At 47.2% G+C, this 26398-nt stretch overlaps 1 protein-coding gene across 2 annotated transcripts in view; it reads left to right on the forward strand.

Moving 5' to 3' along the window:
- Positions 1-25065, forward strand: part of ankrd11 (ankyrin repeat domain 11) — a 100196-nt gene extending 75131 nt beyond the window's left edge. For both annotated transcript variants that reach the window (XM_067248511.1, XM_067248510.1), the window contains 11 exons: positions 2772-2910; positions 7817-7990; positions 9404-9604; positions 9721-9863; positions 10183-10330; positions 10479-14967; positions 15094-17842; positions 17976-18074; positions 18484-18627; positions 18903-18995; positions 20820-25065. In XM_067248511.1, the coding sequence (XP_067104612.1) occupies positions 2772-2910; positions 7817-7990; positions 9404-9604; positions 9721-9863; positions 10183-10330; positions 10479-14967; positions 15094-17842; positions 17976-18074; positions 18484-18627; positions 18903-18995; positions 20820-21005 (8565 nt within the window). In that variant the 3' untranslated portion in view covers positions 21006-25065. The remainder of the gene's footprint in view (positions 1-2771; positions 2911-7816; positions 7991-9403; positions 9605-9720; positions 9864-10182; positions 10331-10478; positions 14968-15093; positions 17843-17975; positions 18075-18483; positions 18628-18902; positions 18996-20819) is intronic.
- Positions 25066-26398: the final 1333 nt, after the last annotated feature.

Here is a 26398-nt window from a genome sequence, read left to right on the forward strand (position 1 = left end):
TGATAGAACACAGTTACCTGTCGTCTTATGATTCATGAGTGGCCCAGCTAAACCTGACCCACAAACAAATACACTGAGCTACCCCAGTTGCTGACAGAGGTCAACTCCAGGCTGTATACATGCTCTTCAGCCCAGTCGCCAGACCAGCCAGTGTAATGGCTTCCCTGGGCCCCAGTGTGACTGGCCCACGGCTCTACATGGAAGAGTAGTTAGGATGAGAGGGAGCTTGTTGTTCTCGGCTAGCATATGTCCCTGGCTCTAGAGTCATACCCCTGCCCATCCTCTCTAAGCTAGCTTCACGGACAATCGTGGAGCAACAGTTGGAGCTGCTGTCACAGTTCTTCATGTATGTGTGTGTGTCTGGTGCCTGGGTTCAGACCACAGCAAGTCCACAGGTGAGCTGTTTATCGGCTGGATATACCGGGGCCCCTGGGGGAACACACACCAGAGCAATAATCCTCCCTAGACATCTGGGTCTGGTACTAGAGACACAGCTATTCATACTGTCTATGGTTTAACTCCTTAGCCTAGGTGTGTTTGCATACTGTGTTTGTGTTAGCAAAGCCATGCTACGTAGCTGAGCTGTTCCGTCCTCATGTCAGCGGCTCATCCGATGGACAGGCCAGGTTATGTGTTTGGCCAGCCATAGAGAGGCTCAGAGCTCTGGGCAGCTAGCCTGGCCTGTATGCTACAGATCTAAGCTGCTGTCTGACGTGTGATCTAATGGGATGTATTTGGGGCTTGTGGAGGAGAGCTAGCTGGCTAGATTAACGCTCTGGGGTTTATTTAGATCCTGTACACACATATAGACATCAAACATAGCAGGATTCCAGGCAGTCAAACATACAGTCAAACATAGGCTGTACTTACCTACAGACCAAAAACTGGACCGGCATAGAGACAAGACTATTTGATAGAGGGTTGGTGTATTCAATTGTAATAGGCTGTCTTATGGTCCATGCATTTTGGTGATTGGATTTTGGATTTTAGAATTAATTGGGTTAGCCTAATCTAAGAGATAGAGGTTTGTGTGCGTAGTCTTGTGTTTCACCTGTCTTAATATCTGTTTGTATCTGATTCATTGTGTTATTGTGGTTTGTTTGTGTGTTAAAGCTGTCAGTAGGACCTAGGCGCAGACTGATGAGGTCATGCTAACGGCTGGGTCAGCAGTGTTAAGGTGTTGCTGGTGTGCAGGCAGGCAGGCAGGCAGGCATGGATGTACACCACTCTGCACTGGATTGCATCAGACTGTTGGGGAGGGTGGAGGAAACGAGGCAGGGGGCGGGACAGAAAAGGGGTGGCATAGAGAACGAGGGAGGAAGAGCAAAGAGAGCGGGAGGGTGGGGGAGAGAGTGTGCGTGCGTGCGTGCAAGGGAGGAGAAAAGGAGCAGGAGAAAGAGAGCGAGGACTATTGCTAGGAGACCTATAACCAGGGTGTTGTGATGGCAGCTTTGAAGCCCTGGCTCTCACAGCTGTCTTCTAATTCAGCTCTCTCTCCTATCCTCCATGTGCCACAAAGCACCATCGAGAACAGATTCTTTGTTTCTGTTGTGTGTGTGTGTGTGTGTGTGTGTGCGCATGTTATAACCACCTGCTAAAGTAACGTGTGTTACTTTTTGTGTGTTTCTGAATGCTGTGAGTGTGGGGGGGTGGCGGCAGGGTGTGTTTTTGTGGAGCTAGGAGCTAGCAGAGGCTGTTTGTCTCTACTGTAACATGACATCATAGTCTCATGACTGGGGCCAGGCAGGAGGCGTGGCAGAGCATGGGCTGAGGGAGGGAAGGGAGGGGCCTAGCTAGAGCTGCAAACACAGAGAGAAAGAGACCGAAAGAAGAATAGAGCGGAGACTAGACAGACTCACAGAGAAGGAGAGCTTGAGAGAGGGCAGAGCTAGAGTAAGGAGAAGAGGAGGAGGGATAGTGTGTTCTGCAGCTAGCTCTCTCTTTCTCTCTCCCTGTGGTCTCCACGTGGTCTTAAAGACACACACCCGGTTCCACACTCAGCTTTAGACTAATCTCTCACTCACACACCACTTCCTGCCAGCTTGTTGTTTGAAATCAGTGTGTGGTTCAGCTTTTACAGATGGACCAGTTCAGTTCCTTGTAGCTGCCTAACCAGACCTTGTCCGCCGTGGCGCTAAGTCAGGGGTTAGGTGCTCCACATTCTTGCACCAGCTGTAGGGCCGCAAAGGCTGTGTTCCACATCACAGACAGATCATCAGCACGCTCATGTAGTGGAGTGGACCTGTCAGCTGTAAGGGCCCCAGTCATAGCTGGCCAGCCCTCATGGCTGTACTTCAGTCTTCTGGAGCGACCCAGGCTGGGCGGCTGACTGGACCACCACTTCCAGAGCGTCCTTTCTCTCCCACCCACTCAGGCCTCGGATTAGTTCCACTTGCTGTGCTCCTCAGAGCTGCTGTCCCTTTGGACCCAGTAGGCCCTGTCGTCGGGCCGGCTGCAGCACAGTTCCATAGAAGAATCATGTTCTGCACAGCCCCAGGCTGGAGGAGGCTGGAGGCTGGAGGCTGGAGCAGACAGACTGCTTTGGGAGGGGACACAGCTGCTGCCTGTCCACTCGTTGTCTCTCTCTCTCTGTATCTCTATGTGCCTACACTTCTATCTTCAGTTAGGCCTGAAAAACTGCTACTGCATTATGTATAGTGATTTAGGTCTCGGTGTCACCAAAGGTCCTCGACACATGTTTTTGTCTCTCATTCACCTACATCTATGCTGGTCGCGTGACAGTTGTTTCTGTTCTGTCGTTTATCCCGCAGGATAAAGATAAAGTACTGTCAAACAAGACTCCTAAACCCGACCGCAGCGATGGCGTCAAGGAGATGAAGGAGAAGGCTCCCAAGAGGAAGCTGCCCTTCACAGTAGGAGCCAATGGAGACCAGAAAGACTCTGATTCAGGTGAGACGCGAAGACACCACTTTCTCTCTCGCCAGTCAGGAAGTAGCCATTTGCGGTGGGAGAGAAGGGGTTGGAAGGGTCGGGGAGGGGTACACACACAGCTGACTGCAGGGTTGGCAGAGTATGTGTGTGTGTGTGGGTACCTAATCCAGGCTCCACTGCTGGAGTGGTGGATGGAACAGGAGAAGACCACACGTATTAGGAACCAATTACTGCAGGATTTGTCCAACACAAGGGTGAACAGAAGCCCAGGGTGAGGCAGGACACCAATGTGTTTTCTTTAATATGGGGGAGTGGGAGCAGCCTGCTGCTTATTTGACCGTGGCTCAGGAGAACGTTTGTTGATGATGGTCAGGATCAACGTGGGCTTTAATACTAGAAATCTGCGCAAGATCCAGCCCCATCTTCTCAGCTGTATCATGACCTGGATTGGCTTTGTCAACCAGTTTTGCCAGTTGAGGCTGAGATAGAGGCCAGGTTAGCTGCACTAGCTGAGTTGGTGGTGCTTTTGGCCAAGTCAGGACTGGTCTGTGTGGCTTCAGAGCTGTTGTTTGTGTTGTTGACATTGGCTGCTACTCCTAGAGGACTGGCCAAGCAGCTAACATAAGGAAGGGTTAACAGCTGGCTGAGTACATTTGCTTTAATATTATGATAGTCACTACAAGTTAGCATAGCGTTTACGTCATTGAAACAGTACTTCCTCTGTCGGTTTCTAGTGGGATATTTTGTGTCATTTTGGAGCGCACTTTTCATGTTTGAGACCTGGTGGGATGTGTGTCTGTGAACTAGCCTGAAGGTGTGTGTGATCAAGGATGAGCATGTGTGTGTGTGAGCTAGCCCTGTGAAGAGGCGTGACCCCTCGCTACTCTCCAACAATGGTCTGAGGGCCTATTGTCATGGTAATGTGATCACCGCCTCTCGTTCCCTGCCAGTGAGTAGGCTGTTTTCCCCCTCCATAACAGACTCAGTAATTTATCTGTCTTCCTCTTTCAGCTCTCCTTTTGTCATCTTTCTGTCTTCCTTCTACTCGATCTTTGAGAATAATATCCTCTCAGCTTTCACTGTGTTGGTTATTTGTAGAATCATCTCTGTTCTCTGTGAGCCGTAGCACAATGTACGACCAATTTGGGTTTTAGACTGAACACTGTCTTTGGGTTTTAGGAGTTGCCTGGATGTTTGTGGCTCAGCACTCCCAGGTCTGTTGTTACCTGGCTGGTTCCCCTCCTGCTGTGTCATTGTCTCTCCCATACACTAACCAGCAGGCTACTTCACACCTGCCCACTCAAACGTGCCCTGCTTGTCTGTCTGATGTCTATCTCCCCACACCTGTGTGTCTGTGCATGCGTGTGTTATGGCTGGGCGATATAAAAAAAAAAAAAATATCTCGATGTTGTCCAAAAATGTACGATATTCGATATATCTCAATATGTTTGCATTTAAATAATAAAAAAAACATGATTTTCTTTTGCCTCCATTAGAAAACAACCAAAACAAATTCAAGCAGTTGCCATAACATGGTACTTGCAACTTGACAAATGGACCTCAGTGTTTTTTTTTAAATATTCGATATTCACGATATTTTCAAATTTTACATTGTCGTCAAAATAATTGCGATATCATCGGTAATATTTGATATACCACCCAGCCCTAATGTGTGTGTGTCTGCGTGTGTGTATCTGTGCGATTGTGTGTGTGTCTATAATCCATTTGTGTGTGTGTGTCTGTGCAATTGTGCGTGCCTGTGCGCTTGTGTGTGAGAGTTCCGGTGCTTCAGGTCTGCTGATAGATGGGACATTCTTTACCACAGATGTCAATGCTTCCAGAGACGGCACCGTAACAGTAATTATAAAAATGATGAATTGTAAAGCCTATCAGGTTGGGCCTGTTCTGTAATCTCTGTGGTTGTCTATTCAGTGACTCCTGCAGTGGGCTAGCCTTCACTCTCTGGCCCTCCCTCTGGCCCTCAGCTCATCCCTCCCCTGCCTCTCACAACATCTACAGCGGAGGGATCGTTTTAGTCTTGCGTTAGCATAAGCATTAGCCCCGGACCGATGGCTGCTCCTGTGTGATCTGGCTGGCTTGTTTGGTGCTGCAGCAGTGGGGCCTGTTTTGGAGAGCTCTGGGTTAGCTGTGTGTAGAACTGTGTGTAGAGCTGTGTGTAGAGCTGTGTGTAGAGCTGTGTGTAGAGCTGTGTGTAGAGCTGTGTGAAGAGCTGTGTGTAGAGCTGTGTGTAGAGCTGGGGCGAGTGGGAGGGAGAGACAGTGTGTTGCTCAGATCTGCTGCTGCCCACGCTTCACTTGCACTGGCAGGCTCACACACATACACACACTCGGTCTCTTCCTAACTTGCTCTGTAGTATGCACGTATACGGATTCACATAGGTCTACACATGCTCTGTACGCCGTCTGTGTTGAAGATCCACAGTGTTTGGGAGTCAGGTGGGAGTCAGGGAGTCAGGTGGCTGAGCGGTTAAGGAATTGGGCTAGTAATCAGAAGGTTGCTGGTTCGATCCCCGGCTCTGCCAAATGACGTTGTGTCCTTGGGCAAGGCACTTCACCCTACTTGCCTCGGGGGGGGGGAATGTCCCTGTACTTACTGTAAGTCGCTCTGGATAAGAGCTTCTGCTAAATGTAAATGTTTGGAGTGACAGGTTTTGTGTGAGACTGCTGTACCTGGCAGTAGACCAGGACATTCTTACCTGCGCCTTCACTCTCTATTACTGCACTCCCTATTCATCTCTCTCTCTCTTCTATCTCTGTCTCTCTTTTTGCTCTCTCACTCACCTGCCGTCATTACTTTCGTAAAGCCCAAAGTATGTCCTGCGGCCATTTCCTGCTTCCCCTGCATTCACGTCCTGTTAGTTCTCTATCTCTCTCTCTCTTGTGTGGGTGTGTGTATTTATGTCTAGCAGAGGAAGCTGTTACAACAGTCAGATCTCAACAGACTGGTATGGCCTGCTCAGACACGACGCTCCACCTCTGGTTGCATCCTCATTGGCTGTCAAGCATTCCCTGAATCTGATTGGTCCAGAAGAAGAGAATGTAATAAACTTTGTATCTGCCTTCTAGAATTTGTTGGAATGAGAACACCTGGCTAGTCTGGTCTTGCTAGCTCAAAGGTTCAGCTCGGTCACAATCTTCTGGCTAATGACTCTGTTAAGTCATGGGCTCATATTATAAAATCGCTACCGTCTTGTCCTGTTCCTTGGTTTAGGGGACTTTGCCTAATGTTCTGAGGCTGCCAGCTTGGTCTTAAATGTTGTTGTCTGTTCTCTCTAGATTAGTTATGGCTTGGAAAAGGTCCAGGAGGGAAGCAAGCATAGTCTGGTCCACAAGCTAACAGTTAACTAGATAGGTCTGAACAACTGTAGGCCCAACTCCTATTCTACCTTTAAGATAAAGTGGTGTGCGTGTGTGTGTGTTGATGTATTAATCATTATTACGCATTCCCAACTCCTTTCAGATAATTTTTTGTGTGGTGAAAGGTTACCATGCACTGGTGTTGATGTAGTCTTTACTATATTTAATATTCTTCCCTGGTTCTTATTAGAAGCAAAGATCGCAACATGTAATCAGGGACTGGCATCGTTCTCTTCTGAACTGAAGACTATTAAATCCTCACATCATTCCGTCTGTGTCTCTCCTAATGGTAAACCGAGCTCATTATAGCACTGGGGCTCCGTGCAACCCAGAACAGGCCAGAAAAGTGTTTTCAGGCCCTTTCATTTCTCCACAGCCCTTCAAAAACAACATGTTTGGACTGTTTCTGTGGTTCACGCTGTTTAGGTCTGAGCTGAAGGAATGTGTCTAAATGGCAAATGCCTGAGAGAACGGGGAGAGTGCATCAGGGGTGGGGGGCACATTTGCTCTAAGTGTTCGCAGATGGTAGGGAAAGTTCATCAGCTCTCTCTCTCTCCCCGCTATGGAAAAACGAAGCCTGGAAAGAGAAGGCCCAGAGCCACCGGAAGCCATCTTTCCTGCCTCCGCTGATGATGTTTGGTGGCCTTGAGCTGAGCTGCGGCAGGGGCCTTACGCTTGATCTCTGATGGCTACTGAACGACAGGGGTCAGCCAGTATTGTTGTGGTGGTCACGCCTAGCGTACCCCTCTGGTTACGTTAGCCCACTAATCTAGGCTGCTGGAGATGTGGAGACGTAAGCCAGTCATGCCAACAGGAGCGACAGCTGTGTCTCTTTTATTTATGCTATTGGATTGCCAATGATTGATTGGGTGTTTGCATGTGCTGGTGTTGTGTGGAGAAAACATTGCGTCCCCTTCCATACACTAGCGGAAATAATTTATAGGTGTGTCTTTCAACGGCAGCTGCCATTGGCCATTGTGTGGTGATCCCACTAACCAGCCCGTTAACCAGTCGGCCCATTGACCTTGGCCAGGCTGGATTGAAATGTACACCAGTGGCCATTTTGTTATCCATGTCAGTCTGCCAAGTCACGCCCTCCCAAAGACATAAACAGACCAGAGACAGCTGACTCCTCCCTGCCTCTTGGGCAGCTCCGTAATCTCTCATTACATTCACCAGCCCTGCCAGCCGTAGCACCCCCCAGAAGGTAGATAGGCCCAGCTGGGACAGAGGAGGGGGACTAGCTGAGGAACAGAAGATGGAATGGCTTTGGGATGGGAATTGTTGTCAAGGAGTAGATGAATGTTGTCTTGGCCTAGTAACCTATCTGTCGTAGTGGTCAGAGATGAGTCCAGTTGATTGAAGCAAGTTCAAGTGGATTTGCCCTTTTTTGTGTTTGCGTAGTAGGTCGAACTGGTGTTTTTGTGTAAAAACAAAGGCAAAACTATTGTTTCCCAATGAGCATCACGGTGTGCTACTCTGTCGCTCTCCACCCATGTCCCATTCCCTCACCTCTCTCTCATCTCTTCTCTTTTCTCTCCGTACAGAGAAGCAAGGTCCGGAGAGGAAGCGCATTAAAAAGGAGCCCACCAACTCCAGGAAGGCCAGCCTGCCGTTTGGGATGGGCATGCCAGGGATCCGGGCTGGGTACCCCCTCTCCGAGCGGCAGCAGGTGGCTCTGCTCATGCAAATGACGGCTGAGGAGTCCGTCAACAGTCCAGGTGCGTGTTTGTTATGTAGACCACGTCTCTGGGAGCGTGACAGAGGGGGTCTGGGGAAGGGGATGGAGGGGGGCAGGCGAGTGGATCTGTGCTGATACCCTGTTCCTCTCCTCCTTGTTGCCGTTAGCAAGCTAGTTAGCTGTCCCAGCTACACAATGTTCCCATGTTTCATTAAAGAGCAAAGAGCACTCTTTTAATTTGAATTCAATTAACCAAAATAACCCTCAACAGTTCCTATTATTGTTGTCAGCTCACTGCTGAATGAGTTGGTCCATGTTTTGAATGCCCCAGAGATAAAAACGAAACATTCCTGTACTGAAGCTGCTGTGGGGTTTGGTTGTGGAATGTAGCATGGGGCCATTATGGAAATGAAAGTGGTTTCCCTCTGGGGGGTTGAGCTAGTCTGAGAAGGACTAATAGAGCAATCTCAGCCCTCTGCCAAAACCACAGAGCATCCGGAGACCAGGCAGACAGGGCTCTTGTTTATTTTATATCTCATCTGCTTTCTGCTATTAGATTAGACTGACCAAGCATTGCCTCCCGAGTGCTGCATTTTGGATGTCTGGTGATTTAAAACACTTGATGCCAGTGTTGTATAATGCCATGTCTCACCTCTGGTAATCCCCTTAGTTGATAAATACGTAGATCATTGCATCAAGTCTCAGTTTTGGGTAATCCATTTGGTTTCATTTGGATCCAAGTTTTTGTTAGAGTGAGATCCTGTGCTTCCAGTCACCCACCATTCTCCCTTTAGCCTATGGCTACAGGACAGAACATAAATTAAGTGAGTTTCCAATAGAATTTGGGACAATGTGCTACAAACTCAATAATGTAAATATGATTAAGGTTTTTCTTTAATCCACTAACTGCAATGAAGAGAGCTCACACTAAATGGATCCACAGCTCTGCTGACAACCTTAATAGCAAGACTGCCATCCAGAGGCCAAGTCTTGAACAAAGTTATTTTGAATCAAACAACACTTACTTTACATTTTATATTCAAATATATTTTCTATCCAAGTGTCAGGCAAAAAGTGCATGTAGAAAATACAGCTGATGATGAAGGATCAGATGTGCATATTTTAACAGTATAACAGTCATATTCAAGGATCAGTCTTTATTTAGTCTGTATTTTTTATTTAGGTACAGCACACAGTAACCATATCTCAACTACTAGGCATGGTGAACAGTAATACTATCACAACTACAGTGCCACAATAACATCTCAACTACAATAGCGCATACTACAGTGCAGCAAAATCAACAAATTTAAAATGCAGCATCAACCAATTTTGTGGGTGCAGACCTGTCATGTATTAGTGTTCTTTTTGTTCCGCTTGTGCCATGTTTATTGATCAGAATGACTATTGGGTTTCTATTTGTTGAATATAAAGACATTCCTTGTCCTTTCAGACACAACACCAAAGCATCAGTCACAGTCGAGTCTGGGTCAGAAGGGAACGCCAAACTCTGCATCTAAAACCAAAGACAAAGTGAACAAGCGCAACGAGAGGGGCGAAACGCGACTGCACCGGGCAGCCATCCGCGGGGAGGCACGCCGCATCAAGGAGCTCATCAGCGAGGGAGCCGATGTGAATGTAAAAGACTTTGCAGGTGAGAGGAGCTGTCATTCGCAATGGGTCCTATCTTCTGCTCTATCCGTCCACCTCTCCATCCCTCTTTTCTGCGGTCGTATGATCATGACAAACTCCCTTTCTTGCTACCTGTAGGCTGGACTGCATTGCATGAGGCGTGCAACAGGGGCTACTACGATGTGGCCAAGCAGCTGCTGGCAGCCGGGGCGGAGGTCAACACCAAGGGTCTGGATGACGACACCCCTCTACACGATGCATCCAACAACGGACACTTCAAGGTCTATATACTGGCCGCCTTGTTCTGGCCTTGTACATTTACATTACATTTAGTCATTTAGCAGACGCTCTTATCCAGAGCGACGTACAGTACGTACAGGGACATTCCCCCCGAGGCAAGTAGGGTGAAGTGCTTTGCCCAAGGACACAACGTCATTTGGCAGAGCCGGGAATTGAACCAGAAACCTTCTGATTACTAGTCCAATTCCCTATCCGCTCAGCCACCTAACTTCCCTTGTACACTCAACGCTTACCAACACTATAAAACCCCAAGCAAGCACCTTAAGAATTGCTAAACATTGATGTGTGCATTCCCCTCAGGTGGTAAAGTTGCTTCTAAGGTATGGAGGGGACCCTCGTCAGAGTAACCGGAGAGGCGAGACTCCATTAAAGGTTGCCAACTCCCCGACCATGCTGAATCTGCTGCTTGGAAAAGGAACTTACACCTCGAGTGAGGAGAGTTCATCAGGTATGTGAATTGTTAACCCATTTTTACACTTCAGACATTCTTACCTGCTCGCTCGTCTAGTTTAATGCCCAGAACGGAATAGCTATATCAGTTTAGGCAGTGAACGTGTTTAAATCATTTTTTGTTTTTCCTCTGCTTTTCTACCCAGAATCCTCAGAGGAAGAAGATGCTCCTTCGTTTGCTCCTTCCAGCTCAGTTGATGGCAACAACACAGACTCTGAATTTGAGAAGGGCCTCAAGTTAAAAGGGAAGAACTTGGACCCGCCCAAGTGTGCTGTCACCCCTGTCAAGGACGAGTACGAATTTGACGAGGATGATGAGGAAGAGCGTGTCCCTCCGGTGGATGACAAACACCTCCTGAAAAAGGAATTCCGCAAGGACCCCGTTAGCAAGGCCAACAGCTTCATCTCAATACCCAAGATGGAGGTTAAAACCTATTCCAAAAGCAACTCGCTCACACCAAAGAAGGCTGTCCGGCGTATTATCTCGGACAGCAACAGCTCAGATGAGGATGATAGGACGTTGAGTTATACTACACCGACTCCTCGGCAACCGCCATCGGCAACTAACTCCAAAGCTCGGGACTCTGCCACCCTGAGCTCCAAGCAGCAAAAAGAAAAGAATAAAGTCAAAAAGAAAAGGAAGAAGGAGACAAAAAACAGCGTCAGTAAGGAGGTGCGCTTTAACAAAGTCAACGACAAGTTCTGTACCTCGGACTCTGAGTGTGAGGACCTGGAGAGTGAGGATGAGAAGGGCTCGATGCAGAGCTTGAACTGTGTAAAGGACTCCTCTGGGAGCGTTAAAGAATCCTCCGTCTTCAATGCCTCCTCCTCTTCTCATGGGGGCTTGAACTCTCAGAAACAGGCACCGTCACTGGCAGAGCAGCACCCAAAGCAGTGGAGGACTGATGGCTGGAAGACCGTGTCGTCTCCTGTGTGGTCAGACGTCAGTTCCCTCTCGGACTCGGTCAGAACCAGGCTGTCCAGTGAGTCGGACTACTCTTCAGCTGACTCGAGTGTAGAGTCAGTAAAACAGGTGAAGAAGAAAGCCCAGGAGAACAGGAAGAAGAATAACAATGTGCATGCGAATGCACTGGACAAAAAGAACTCTGACTTGTACAAGAACTCCAACACAGATGGCGCAGTCTCCAAAACAGATAAAGATGGCAAGGTGTTGAAGAAACATAAAGTGAAGCACAAGCACAAAAGTAAAGAGAAGGAAAAGGAAAAGGCTCCTAGTCTTGTGCTCAATCAAGACATGAATGAGAAGTTTGTTAAAAGCTTTTCTTTTGACTTTGACGATTCAAGACAAAAGTCCCTCCTTGTGGAAACCGAGTCCCCTGCAGAGAGCAAGGTCAAGTTATCCAAACATGACAAAGATCACTCGAAAAAGGAGGACAGACCTTCAAAAGTCAAATCAGAAGACAAGGACTGGTCAACTGGAAAAGAGACACAAAGACCTACTAAGGAGGAGAAAGCAAAGAAAACAAAGGATTCCACCAAGGATAAGCCCAGCAAGGAAGAGAGGGAGAAGCCAATAAAAGTTGACAAAGAGCGGAGTCTTAAGGAGAAGGAGAAACCCAAAGAGGAGAAACAGAAAGCCCACAAAGAGGAGAAGAAGAAGAAATCCAAGGAGAAGTCCTCAAAGGTGGACAGAAAGGGGGAGCAAAAAGAAGAAAAACACCTGAAAGTGGATAAAGAGAAAAACACCACCCGGGAAGAAAAGGAGAAATCCAAGAAGGAGAAAGCGCCAAAAGAGGAGCCTGACTACCAAGGCTATGATGTCAACAATCGTTTCCTCAACCTTGAAGACACCAAGCAAAGTGCCTCCGACGACCACCACGACCGATGGGCTTCAGACCTCTCCTCTGACTCCTCCCTCTACGAAGATGACAGTTGGGACGCTCCAGTGAAGGAGTACAAGGAGTATAAAGCAAACAACGCCGTCAAGCTGATAGTGGAGACTGTTAGAGAAGAAAGCAGGGAAAAGAGGAAGGAGAACAAAGTCAAAGACAAGAAGTCAGAACACAATGACAAACGGGCAGAGAAAGAGGTAATCTCCAAGAAGAAAGACTCATTAGAAAAGATTAGTGAAAAGAAAAAGGACTGGGCGGAAAAGCAAAAACTTAACTCCAGCCACTCTTTGGAGAAAGAGAAAAAGCGGAAGGAGTCTGCAGATAGTGTCAAAGAAAAAAAAGAGAAAGACCCGATGGACAGCTGTAGAGACCGCAAAGACTCCTATGAGTTCACTAAAGACCGAAAAGACTCAAAAATCAAACAGGAGTCAATACGAGACGAGTATGGGAATGATGCGTTCTTCAAGGACAGTGAAGCTGTTGGCAAACCATCTGAAATCCGAGAAAGGAACCACTCTGGAAAAGAAAAGGAGAGGAAAGGAGACGGCGTGGAAAAAAGGGAGAAGTCAAAAGCTGAAAAACATAAGGAGAAGCCAAAAGACAGAGGAGTAGACCAAGAGGAGAAGAAGCTGGAGAAGAGCTTGACAGACAAAGCTGTGAAGGAGAAGGACCCAGACCGAGGCTCTAAGGAGAAGAAGGACGGGGCTAAAGACAAACATAAAGACTCTCACAGCAAAGAGAAAGACAGGAAGATGGCTTCAGAGCAGACAAAGGACAAGAAAGAGAAACCCTCCCAAGATAAACACACAGAAAGGGAGAAGGACTTCTTTGAGGTAAAAAAGGAGGAGAGAAAGCCAGAGAAGGTTCGCGAAAAAACTTGGTATAAGATCGCTGACATCTTTACGGACGAGAGTGAGGATGAGGAAGATAACTACAACGGGGGTGTAGCCAAGCTAAGTGACTCGCTAGGGCTCTCTGACTCTCACAGGAAAGACTCCACACCTGACAGAGATGACTTGGATCACTTTGCAACAGAAAAACCAAGAAAATACTCAGTGGAGGTCAAACACACGGCAGAGAAGCAGAAAGAAAAAGACCACAAAGAGAAAAAGAAAGAAAAGGCCGGATTCGACTCGGGGAAAGATCGAAAGGGCTCCCTGGAGAAACACAACAAAGACAAGAAAGAAAAGGATGTTGACATAAAACACAAGGAACGTAAAGACAGGATGTCAGTAGATTCAAACCAGGAGAAGAAAAACAAGCAGAAACTTCTGGACAAGAGGGAAGCCGTCGAGGAGAAGATCAAGAGCAAATATAAAGACAAGCAAGACCACCTCAAGGACAGGAAGCCCTCCAAGGGTAGTGGGGAGAACGAGAAGTCCCTGCTGGAGAAACTGGAAGAGGAGGCCATGAATGACTACAAAGACGACTCCAACGACAAGAACAGCGAGCTGTCCTCAGACAGCTTCACGGATCGGGGCCACGAGCCGGTCCTCAGCAGCTACTATGACTCCTCCAACATCAGCTTGCCAGACATCACAGAGGAGAGGAGGGACTCTCTGTCCATATCAACCCCCCAGGACAAGTTCAGGGAGAAGGAGAGACACCGGCACTCCTCTTCCTCATCATCCAAAAAGAGCCACGAGAAGGAAAAGGTCAAGAAAGGCGACAAGAGAGACAAGACGGAAGAGATCCGAGAGTCCTACGGCCGTAGAGAGAGTCTTCCCTTTGAAAAGGAAACGATGCCTCTCGAGGCTGACCCATACACGTTTCCTTACGGGTCTAAGGGGGATGGAGAGGACGATTTTGACAAGACGTTGGAGTTTGAAAAGGAGATGTCTAAAAAGGCTGACAAGGACAAAGCTAGCAGTGTCATCAGTGACAAAATCAAGGACAAAAAGAAGAAGGAAAAACACAAGGAGAAGATCAAGGAGGACAAACATAAGTACGTAGACAATTGTGGGTCCTTCAAGCACTCCAAGGAGGACATTAAGTCTGGACTGAAAGAGAGCCCTCAAATCACCAATCTTAAAGAGAGGTCCAAAGAAGACAGTCCTAAATTTGAAGCAAAGAAGGAAAGGAATAGAGAGACCCTCGACAAAGACGGCAGGACAGATCACATCAAGTCGAAGGTTAAAGAGGAGAACGAGAAACTCGGTCTGTCCAAAGACACCACTCGGAAAGACAACCGTCCTCGTGAGAAATTGCTGGTTGACGGTGACCTCAGACTTACAAGCTTTGGGCAGATGTTGAGTTTGAAAGACCAGGAGATCGAGGAGCGCCATAAGAGACATAAAGAGAGGATGAAGCAGATGGAGAAACTGAGACATCGATCAGGAGATCCCAAACTCAAGGACAAAACCAAGTCCACAGAGGAGCTGAGGAAAAGCCGCAGTGAGCTGTCAACTAAGAAATCAAACAGTTTAGAGTCCGCCTTGAAGGAGAAGAAGCTAAAAGACGTGGGTCTCCCAGCCCAGATAATGTCCCCTGAGAGGAAGTCCCAGGCCTTGGATGGTCACAACTCCAAGGACTGGCTAGCTGGCCATCAGATGAAAGAGAACTTGCCTGCCTCTCCCAGACCGGACCAAAACAGACCCACTGGTGTTCCCACCCCCACATCTGTCATATCTTGTCCCAGCTATGAGGAGGTGATGCAGACCCCAAGGACCCCTTCCTGCAGTGCGGAGGACTACCCTGACATCATGTTTGATGGCCTGGACTGTCAAAACTCCTCTGCCATGACCATGTCGATGAATGCCTGCTCCCCATCCTTTTTTGACCGGTATGCATTGATTCTTTCTCAGATCTTTTTCATGTTTCATTTAGTGCTGTAATATTTATATTGTTTGAGTGTTTAAGTTGTGCATGATAAAGCATTTCTCATGTTGCCTGCCTCTACCTGTTTCAGGTACTCCAACTCCTCTCACAGCTTTCAAGAGGGCACGTGTCTGACCCCCGCTAAGAACCTCCAGCTTCCTCTGGTGAGCCGCTCTGGCTCCTCTGAGGTCCGCAGGCCCCTGGAGGACGAGTTTAAGGCTGAAGCTGACAAGTTCCTCCGACAACAGAGCATGCCAGCAAACTCCGACTTCGACCTGTCAGTCTCCCACCCTGCAGAGGACAAGCCGGTGTCCATTGAGAGACTGGACTGCCTGTCTTCTCCGTACTTCTCTCCCATGAGGATGCTGTCCCCTCGGGTGGAACCTGCTCAACCAGCACCAGACGGCACCAGCTCCAGCTTGGTGTGCCCAGAGGGCAACGATCCAGAGAATGTCTACACCAACTTCCTCCTCAATCCCTCCACTCCTGCCCACAGACCTGACCCCCAGGAGCCATGCCTGGACATCGCAGCTCCACCCACCCCAGCCCCGGCAGCGCTGCCCCCTCTGGACATAGATGACCTCCCAGAGCCTCACCACAGTGAACCCAGCTTAGTGCCCTCAGACCCAGTCAGTGGTTCTGACTACCTTCCTCCTGTCACTGAGGAGCGAGATGAGGAAGATGAGGAAGAAGACGAGGAGGAAGAGGAGGATGAGGAGGAAGACATGATGTCAGAGGAGGAAGGGGAGGAGGAAGAGGTTGACGTGGAGGAGAGAGCGGAGCGTGCAGCGGAAGAGGCGGAGCAGCGGAGGCATGAGGAGGAGTGCTCCTCCTTCTCTCCGAGGGCTGAGGAGCCTCTGCAGAAGAGCTGGGCCGAATCTCCAGATAGACGGGCCACAGAGGCGCACCAACTTAGCCCCTCGCACCCGCACCCAGCCACCATTGGGGAAAACTCCTGCGACCACAACCTGGCCTGGAACTCCGACATGCTCCCCAAGTCTCCCCAGAGGAACTATGGTGAAATCGAGGTGGCCGTCTCCAAAATCACCAGCCCCTTTTCCAACTCAGACAGTGAGATACACCACATCCCAAGCCACACTTCCGTCACCCCTCCCTACGCCTCCTACTCAAGGACCTATGTCCCAGAGTCTGACTTTGAAGAGCAGAAAGATGCAGTGGAAGACATTCCTTCCCCAGAGAGACCTGAGACCGCTTCCCTGGATGCACAGGTTAACTACATGAACACCTCCTCCTCCTCTACCAGGTTAGAAGCCTTCTTCACAGACTGTAAGCCTTTAGAGGACAGCCACCAGATAGCGCCAGAAGCTCCCTGTATAAGAGAGATCAGTCCAGACAGCAGACAGAGTGCCCATGGCTTCACCACAGAGAGCCATCTGGTCCCAACAGGGGGCCACGAGCCAGTGGTGCCCTGGGCTGATCCATTTGCCGCCACCGTGGACGAGTTGGACGATCTGGGACCCTTCTCCCTCCCAGACCTGCCCTTGCCCGACAAGGAAATGCAGGAGCCCGACGCCCGAAACCCAGAGTCTGCCGACCTCAAGGCCCTGTCTGGCCACCTCCGACCCTGCCTGACTGAGAGGCAAGAGGAACCGGAGCTCATGGATGTAGACCTTCCCAGCTTGGCCAAGGCCCCCTGCCCTGCTGTGGGTCTAACCCTCAGCGAGGCTGGGCAGGACCTGGTGATGCCCTCGCCTCAGCCTCCCTACCAGGCAGAGCTGGACGCAGAGCCTCAGAGCGTGGCGGTCAGCTCCTCCCTGAAGCAGCAGGGAGTCCTGGAGGCCAGAGGGCAGCACGAGGGACCTTCTCAGACTGATGGAACCCTGATGTTCCCTGCTGTGGAGCCAGACAGCTGTCAGCCCCACAGTCACCTGAACCTGACCGACTCCCTGTCACTGCCCATGGTCCCTGGGATGGAGCCCCTGTTCACCGACAAGCCAGATCAGGGTGGGCAGATAGCCGAGCCTTCTCTCGGGTCCTCTTCCAGCCCGCTGCCCTCTGTCCCAGTCGCGGTGACGATTTCCAGCACGGTTCAGGTGTCGGAGGCTTTGGAGACCTGTTCCAAGTTGACTGTTACTTTGACCACGCTACAAACGGACGTAGCGCCCAAGAAGGTGGAGGAGGTGCCTCAGAGGATGACCCGCAACCGTGCCCAGATGCTGGCCAATCAGAACAAGAACGTGCCCACCACCACTGCCGCCGCCACCACCACCCTCGCTTGCGTGATGACATCTTCGGCCTCTACTCCAGTCAGTACGGTGCCGAACCCTGCAACTGTGACCTCTGTTACCACCCCTAGCACTACAGCCTCCACCCCCAACAACACCCCCACCACCACCCCCACCCTGGTCTCTGCTGTGGTTGTGCCTCTGGAGAAGGAGGAGAAGAAGGAGGTGGTCGGCGTAAGCGTCCCTGTCTCCGCTCCCGCTGCCCCAGCTGTGCTCAGCAAGGTGAAAGGTCGCGTCCTGGAGGAGGAGGAGTCGCAGACGCAGCACCCACGCAAGAGGAAGTTCCCCCGGTCTGGCCAGCAGCAGGTCCAGGTGCAGCTGGTCAACACCGCCATGCAGCAGACCCGGGAGATGATCCAGCAGACGCTGGCTGTCATTGTCAACGCCATCAAGCTGGACGACATCGAGCCCTACCACAGCGACCGCTCCAACCCATACTTCGAGTACCTGCAGATCCGCAAGAAGATCGAGGAGAAGAGGAAGATCCTGTGCTACATCACGCCCCAGGCCCCCCAGTGCTACGCAGAGTATGTCACCTACACAGGGTCCTACCTGCTGGATGGCAAGCCCCTCAGCAAGCTGCACATCCCTGTGGTGAGTGCAAACATATACGCCAGCTAGCTCCATCTTGAAACCGATGCCACTGTCCTATCCGACATATTGTATTTATCTGTGCCGTGATGTTGGGATGACGATCGCTAACGTGTTCTGGTATCATGTTTGTCAGATCGCTCCTCCTCCATCCCTCACGGAGCCCTTGAAGGAGCTCTTCAGACAGCAGGAGGCTGTGAGAGGCAAGCTGAGACTGCAGCACAGCATTGAAAGGGTAAGACTGTCCTCATCTGTCTCCCCTGTCTCTGATCTTTGCTCCCACCTATCATTGGCAACCATTTGTGTTTCTTTATTGTCTAATGTCTGATGTAACGTTGAGTGTGAGGAGTTTCTTTCTTTGATGTGAGATTAAAGCATGAGAGCCAGTGAGCGTTCTTATAGCTGTGGAGTGGTCACCACCGCAGTACTGCCGGCTCTGTCTCAATGATTACTGGGGTATGATTAACCCTGGGAACTGGAATGAGATCATAACTCCACCTTATTATCCTGCCACCAGAGAAACTTGGAGGACAACGTTCATTTTCAAAGTCTCCCTGACCCCTCTCATTTCTTGAATCTTCCCTCTTAGAATGTTATCTTTATATTTATGCTCTCGTTGTCCCACCTATTCCCTCTGTCTGCAGGAGAAGCTGATTGTGTCATGTGAGCAGGAAGTGCTTCGGGTTCACTGTCGAGCAGCCAGGACGATAGCCAATCAGGCCGTGCCATTCAGCGCCTGCACCATGCTGCTGGACTCTGAGGTGTACAACATGCCCTCCGAGAGCCAGGTGGGTAACTACGGCAACGTCCCTGTGACATCACCTAGGCTGTAGAAACACTGTGCAACAATCAGCTATCAGTGTAGTTGGCATGGCTGCCATCTTCTGCTCTCTCCATTTGAGAATCATCTTGATGTATTTATCTATCACCATTTTATGAGATAGTGTTTGTCCTACATTGTATTACATAGTTGTGATAACCTTCCTGTGAACTTCTTGAGGCTTACAACAATTCTATCCTACATGTTTTAAGACCTGTGTCTTCTTCTTCTATGCCACGTTAGGGGGACGAGAACAAGTCTGTGAGAGATCGCTTCAACGCTCGCCAGTTCATTTCTTGGATCCAGGATGTAGATGACAAGTATGACCGCATGAAGGTAAGCCTACTATCACACTCCTCCACTCGCTGCACCCCTGGTTATGTTAGACTGGACGCCATTAGGAAGGGTTGTCCTTAGGGATCACATCCGAGTACATTACAAAGAGATTCCAACGAATTGTGCTGGTATGATAATTGGGTGTGCTTTGCCTTCGGCAAGGGCACAACCTTTGTTCTCTCACATATATATTATTATTTTTATTATTATTATTTTTATTCTTTTTGCCCCCCTAAAACTCAGTAAATATTTGGCCTACATAGACAACGTAGGTGTCAAACGTTTCGTCTTGGTAGCGATTGAGTTGCTTCTATTGGAATTTACGTTCCGTTGCATGGTTTGGGCTTAAGTTAAGTTTTTGTGGCGAAAAGTGAAGCTAACGGTGGCTAATTTGCTAGCCACAGTCACTGACGTTACTAACGTCACTACGTCACTAACGTCACGAAAACACGCGTGACTACCTTTGGCAGAACATTCGTTTCGCATCTGTTAACCTGGGGGATAGCTAGGCTAACTATAGCTTTACTGCAAGGCAGCTGCAGAAACACCACAAGCAAAGAGTCAAGGTAGATAACTATTTACTCATTTTACTTTGTGATATGACACACAATTGTCATGTGTAATGTACAGTATAAGCTGATATTATTAAGGAAGTACATCTACTTTCGGAAACAGTAGTCTACTATTTCACTGAAGTATTAGCATCATGACATTAGCCTGTGTTGCCCTGGCAACACATACTACAGTGGTCTATGATGTAGCGTTATCTGTTTTCAATCGTTAAAATAAACATTCCTCACATATACATTTTCGTTGTAGGATTTATTCTGACATTAGAAAACGATTTGTTGGTGAAATTACCATTACCTGTGGTTTCAAACCAGTGTAGCTCACTGCAACGCTGTAGCTTACGCGAGACACTACAAAAACATCTAAACTACACAGCTGTTTAGGAAGTCAAACGGCGACAGAACATGTTCGGCACTCCCCTTACTTAAATCAAAAGTCTATCTAACTACTAACCTGAACTTCATTGCCACAGCCTAAACGTTGTCAATCTGTTCATGAAAATAATTAATTTCAGCTCAAACCGTACAACGGAACGTTAAATCCAATTCAACCAACGCAATCGCTACCAAGACGAACACAGCAGTAGTCTAGTACTGTACCGTAGTAGTACAATTTACCGGGGCAGCTTCTCCACACAGGGCTATATCGCATTTTGCGTTGTTACTGACAATGATCGCTACCAGTGAGCTTTTTATGAATGAGCGATTTTCCACTAAATAAATGTCAAGCTTATTTACGTTTTTGGGGGCATATTTTCAGTTAGCAGATGGTACTGTTTGAATCGCGATTCTATCTTTTGCCGGTAAAGTCTTAGAATAATCTTCAAAGGGGGTTCTTTATTAATGAATGAATGCAATATGAGTAGGCTAAATGCCTGAAAATATCACGAAAAGGGACAACTTAAAAGGACGTTTAAGTCATAGAGATTAGGTCCATTTTTACACCGGTCTGCCAAATGTATTCGTTTTGATTCAGCCTGTCAGCTGCCTCTTGCAGGGGAAATGAGAAGACATCATATTTCATTCTACACTTCACTCGTATTTTGAGTTGTAAATGAGCAGCAAAAAAAAGATGCTTTTAAATCTATGTAATCTTTATAAATAATAAGTAGGCCCGATGCATTTTTATATAAAATATACAGACCCCTGTGCAACCGACGCAAGCAAGCACACCTTACAATTTCCCCAGAAATTGTATCCTCTCTAGTTATGATTGTTTTGGGGTACTAATGATCTCTCGCCTGTTCTCCCCCAGACATGTCTGTTGATGCGACAGCAGCATGAGGCAGCCGCCCTCAACGCAGTCCAGAGGATGGAGTGGCAGTTGAAGGTGCAGGAGCTGGACCCTGCAGGTCACAAGTCCCTCTGTGTCAACGAGGTGCCCTCCTTCTACGTCCCCATGGTGGATGTCAACGACGACTTTGTCCTGCTTCCCGCGTGACACGCACACGTACGCCGAGTCACGGCTTGTCATCCTCCACCACTTCTTCTCAAAGAGACATTTTACAGATCGAACGGAAAGGGCTAGCCAGTTTGAAAAGGACTATAAAACCTATATATTATATAGAAAAAAACTGTAAAAGACAAAAAAACTTGCTGATGATTCCCTTCCGTGAGAGGAGTCTTTTTACCGGAGAAAGAGGAGAAAAAGAAAAAAAAACACAACTTGCACTTTCATCCTTCGAGTTTCTATGCTTTTGTTTGATCGTATGAAAAGCAAAAACATCTTTGCTTCGAGGCTTGGTCGACAGGCCTCTGCCTTCGCCCAGTCTCTGGTCCTTGGCGGAGCAGTGGAGAATAGAGATCTATTTTCTGTTAGTTGATGATCCTCCACTGAGCCGAGACCTCCCACTTACTTGGATCACTTCCCAGAGGAGGAGCCTCCCAGTGACCAAAACAAAGGCGTGGTCTGGAGAGTGTGTCTGCGTTAGAGATGCATTGTGGGATCTCCCACCTGTGTCCTGACGGGGGCTGGAAAGAGTCCGTGGATAAACGCAGTCTTTCTGCTCAGGACGATAAGGCCACACTGAGAGCCAGAGAGCAGTCCCCCTTCTGTCTACGCCTCCAGTGCCACTCCACATCACATGGTGGCGCTGCACACATGCAGCAGTGTATCAAGGGGGGTCAGTAGTGTGTGTGTGTGTGTGTGTGTGTGTGTGTCAGCTCTCTGTCGGAGGGGAAGAGACTGGACTTTAAGCCTCTCTGCCCTGGTGGGGGGAGGGTACTGAGCTCCGAGGAGAGACTGGAGGGTCCTTGATGTCAACTGACTTCACCCTCCGATGCTCCAATGCACACTCTGACCAGGAAGCGACTGCAACAGGAAACACAAACACAGGACAGGACAAAACAGAATAACATGAATGTTGCGAATCAAACGTTTCAAGACGTTAGAAATGGTGGTTTAGAGGAGTAAATATTCTTCTGTCTTTTTCTTTACTTGGGCATTTCATTGTTTCTGAGGAAGTGACTTGAAACACTACAGAGCCAATATTAGTTTAATGGAAAAAATCTGAAAAAAACACATTAAAAAAATTGTATTCCGTAAATTATGTACAGTTTTTATATTCGTTAACCAATGTATTCTCGCTGCCTTCTAGATAATTTATTTTGCCACACATTACTGCACAGTTGTAAATAACTTATGTACTGTAACATCACTCAGTTAAGTGTAAAAAAAGATTAAATGAATAAAAATTATCTTTGTATGTACAGTTCACTTTCAGGCAGCACTTTCCCCCTCATATACCCATGGGCCAAAATGTGTATGCTGTCAGTATTTAGATGCCAGTGCACAGTCCTCATGTTCCCACCTGCAGACAATGTCCCGGGATGGGTCAGTGTAGGCTCCTTGTTTGGGTTACTATCACCACAACACACACAACTAGCTGGTAGATCACCCCTTCTAACTGAACAGAACCCAACCTAGACTCATCAGCCAGTCCTCACATGTAGCAGAAAGGTTATGGATTTATTTAAAGAGAAGAAACAGGTATACTAATCATTGCTTTACTACACAATTATATCTGAAAATCGAAACCAAGAAATGCCTTTTCACAGGAAATATTTTAGTTTACGCAATGTTTGGCAAGTCAAACTATGATTAGAGGGAGAGAGAGAGATGTCACAAACAAGCAAATCAATCACATATATATATATAACTCAATTTTCAGATGCTATTATTTCTCTGTCCGTGTTTCTTTTCGTCTACATGAGCTGTACAGTTATGTGTAGTACTCACTATCTGAAGCCCATGACGCCAGATCCTTGTCTCCTCATCTTCCAAAAGAGTTTGTCTTTTCCCCTGACAGGCAAGCCGAAGTCACTTGTGTCTTAGCATATGCAGGTTCTTTATCTGATGTGAAATGTGTAAACATCCACTCAGACACTTAGAAAAGAAACATTCATAAAGCCTCAATTTCCAGGTGATGTTTATACATTATTCCAGCCACAGGCTGCATTCCACGTTTAAAAACCTCCTGTGTTGATTTGATTCAAGTATTTTGACATATAACCAACCTGGTCTCCTTTTAAAAAACAATTATTGGACTTGGCAGTTGCGGCTCATTTTAAAGTCCTGAAGTAAAGTAATCTCTTCCAACAAACAATGTTTTAATTTGCATTTTAATTCTCTTATTTCTTTTTCTTCAAGTTGGTAGTATTCAAGTATCCCCCGACCGATCATGATTGATCCATCCCTATTAACTACAGTAATGACACAGGGCAAAGGCAGTGTTCCACATCTTCATTCAAATGGTGTTAGTCAAGTGGTTTGTCAGGACTTCCCGGCTGGTTTAATTCTGTTCCTCAGTTTTACCTACTTGTCCCATGTTGTGCAGTGTGATGGTGTTTACCAATTGCAGTGACTGGCAGCAGTTCAACTATATTGTTTTCCACGCCAAAAAGCATAGACAGAATTGATTTAGCTGAACTCACACACACAAAAAAGGAAGTTAAAATCTTAGTGTGACGGTGAAGACGTGTTTGTTGTCTTTTTATCCTGTTGGTAGATTGATTTGTGATTAATAGATTTATTTTCTTTGGCCCAGTGGGTCCTAATTTTGAACCTTCTCTGACCTAGCTACCATAGCTGGCCCCCACATCTGCCTGTGTGTGATAGAGTTGTTTTCTCCTAATAGGAATATTCAGTTAAACAATTTAGTCACAAAGGTTATTTACTCAATGAGAACATAGCTGTGGATGGCATTACTAGTCCAGTTTAACAGGTGTCTGTTCCACTACACAAGATAATTGGCTAGATAAATAGTTCTACATTTACTCCTACAAATCATGAAAAGATACACACCAAATATTTATAGCACACAGTCATGGTTAGGTATACACCAGAGGTTTAGATTCAAGTTCAATGTCTTTTTTGTTCGTTTTTTTATTAATGATTTTTCAATTAGTTTGGAAGTGGGCGATTTTGTCAAAAGAATCCTTGTGTGTGTTAAGATCAGTGTATGTAGTGTTTCTCTTTTGTCTGTTATGTTTATTTCTTGTTTGAGGCTAAGCACCAGTGGCATGTCAATCACGTTGCTTAGGAACAGAATGTAAACCGTTACTTTGGCCACAGCCTCAAGTTCTTGGTTTATTGTTTACAATAACGCATCAAGTTTGTTTGGGTTTCATGTGCACCTCTCACCTTCAGTGGTCGGAGCCCTGCCTTTACTGTTTGATTTCTTTATTTGATCATTTATTTGAACCATAAAGGCTTGAAATGGTGATGGTTAGTTTGAACAGTAAACAGAAACGTAGGCATACCAGCCTGCTGCACACCACTCAAAGCAATAGTTACAAGCATCAATATTGGTATTTAACATACGTTTGACATAAGGGTTGTGACTAACTGACACACACTCTGTTCCTCTCATATACGTCCAGTTACTCTCCTACATGTGAACATGTTGGTTGAACTTTGTCTCCATCCTCCTCCTTAATCCCAGTCCAGCAGTCAAGCACTTGGCCAGATGACCGTGCAACCTCTGTAACCTCTTGTCATTCTGCAACACGTTACCTCTTCAGCCCTTAGTCTGCTCACCCGACAAGCTCATTCTTACTGGACATCCTCGTACACATACACAACTCCTAGAATCACGATTTCAAGCCTTTTTTTGTGTTTATTTCTTGTTTTATTGAACCAGACAGTAGCTGTTTATTTAGAATGGCAAATGACTAATAAGAAGCATGGAGAACTACTCTTTAAACTGGTGAGAAAAAAAAACTATTTATTATCTTTCTGACACCTGTGGTATGTTTGAGTTGAGGTGGGTCTCCGCTGTGTAAATGTTCCTCCTGTAAAGCGTTTAAAGAGACATTGTACATAGCTGTATATAGTCCCAGGACGTTTTGCACCCTCCTCTTTGTACTAGTCTATACTTGCGTAGAATGTGGGGTTCCAACGGCTACGAGCCTGTGCGCTCGCTGCTGGTGATGTAACAATGTAACTTTTTTTATTTGTACAATGTAGTTGAATTGTGTACATATTGTTGGAGCAGCTATCAGGGGGCTTGGGGGTGGGGGGGGGGGGGGGGTTGATGATGCTATCGTCAGTGCTGTAAGGGATCCAGTACTTACACCTTTAGCTGTGTTGATTTCCTGCAAAATCAAAAAGCGAGAAACTGAAAATAAAAGACTAAACTTATGAATAAAAATTCAAAATTGTTATTTTCTACAGTTGCATGTACAGAGAGCGCGAGAACTGCTGTTGTTCCTCAGAGATTATGTTCGTTAATAAAATTTTGAAATATTAATTCTATCTGGTCACTTTCTATTCTGTTTCCTTGGACACATTCACATACTCAGGCACACACACCACAAGATCAGGGGGGCGTTGTTAGACATAAAGCTCTACTGGGGCACAGGCCCCTACTCATATCCCTTTTATTTTTCTACCAAGCTTGCAACACAAAGAAGTGTGCAACACAAAGCACTATACAAACACCCCTTGCTTAACCCATTATACGTACAGTAAGTTTGATATTGGCCTTGTCAGGGACATAATTTGTTAATGCTTGAGTGCGACTGCGCAAGCCAATTTGTTTTGGAATAATGGGCCCACCGCGTGTCTACTCCCCAAAATATTTTACAGTTAGAGGTCTACCTAAAGCCGTAGTCACCGTTTACTTGACACTATAGTTGGTTGAAAAATATTAGTATGATGATAGGGTATATAGACTATCCCCTAAGTTCAAGTCTCTTCTGACTTCCTTTGACCTGAAGCTGCTGAACACACCGGCGACCCACAAGGCAACACTTTCTCTCCCCTGTCCGAGGCAGAGATCTCTGACCTCATTCTCTCTCATCACCCCACCTCCTGTCCCCTTGATCCAGTCCCCTCCCCTCTCTTTCAAACCATCTCTCCCTCCATCATAACTTTTCTTCTCCATGTCCTTAACTCTTCTCTTACTTCCGGCACTTTCCCCTCTGCCTTCAAACAGGCCAGAGTTAGCCCTCTACTCAAAAAACCCTCCCTTAACCCAGCTGTCCTCCAGAACTACAGACCGGTATAACTATATATCCTGTCTGGCCCCCCAGTGGTGGAATCAACTCCCCACCTCCATCAGAGACACTGACTGTCTCTCCACCTTCAAGAAAAGGCTCAAGACGCACTTTTTCCAGGAGTACAACGGTACTTAGGAATGGTTCGCTTGACCCGATGTCAGTTTCCTCAAGGATCACAATGACTCTTGCTTAGAGACTTGTTGCTCTTGTGGTTAGTGGTAACTGTTTTAAATTTTTGTTCTCGCTGTGATATATTGTTTTTATTACTGTTGCTTGCTTTTTTCCACAGGTACACTTGCACTTATAGCGGTTCATGTTGTTTAATTGTAACTT

The sequence above is a fragment of the Osmerus mordax genome, chromosome 13, assembly GCF_038355195.1.
Source record: "Osmerus mordax isolate fOsmMor3 chromosome 13, fOsmMor3.pri, whole genome shotgun sequence".
NCBI classification, from domain to species: Eukaryota; Metazoa; Chordata; class Actinopteri; order Osmeriformes; family Osmeridae; genus Osmerus; species Osmerus mordax.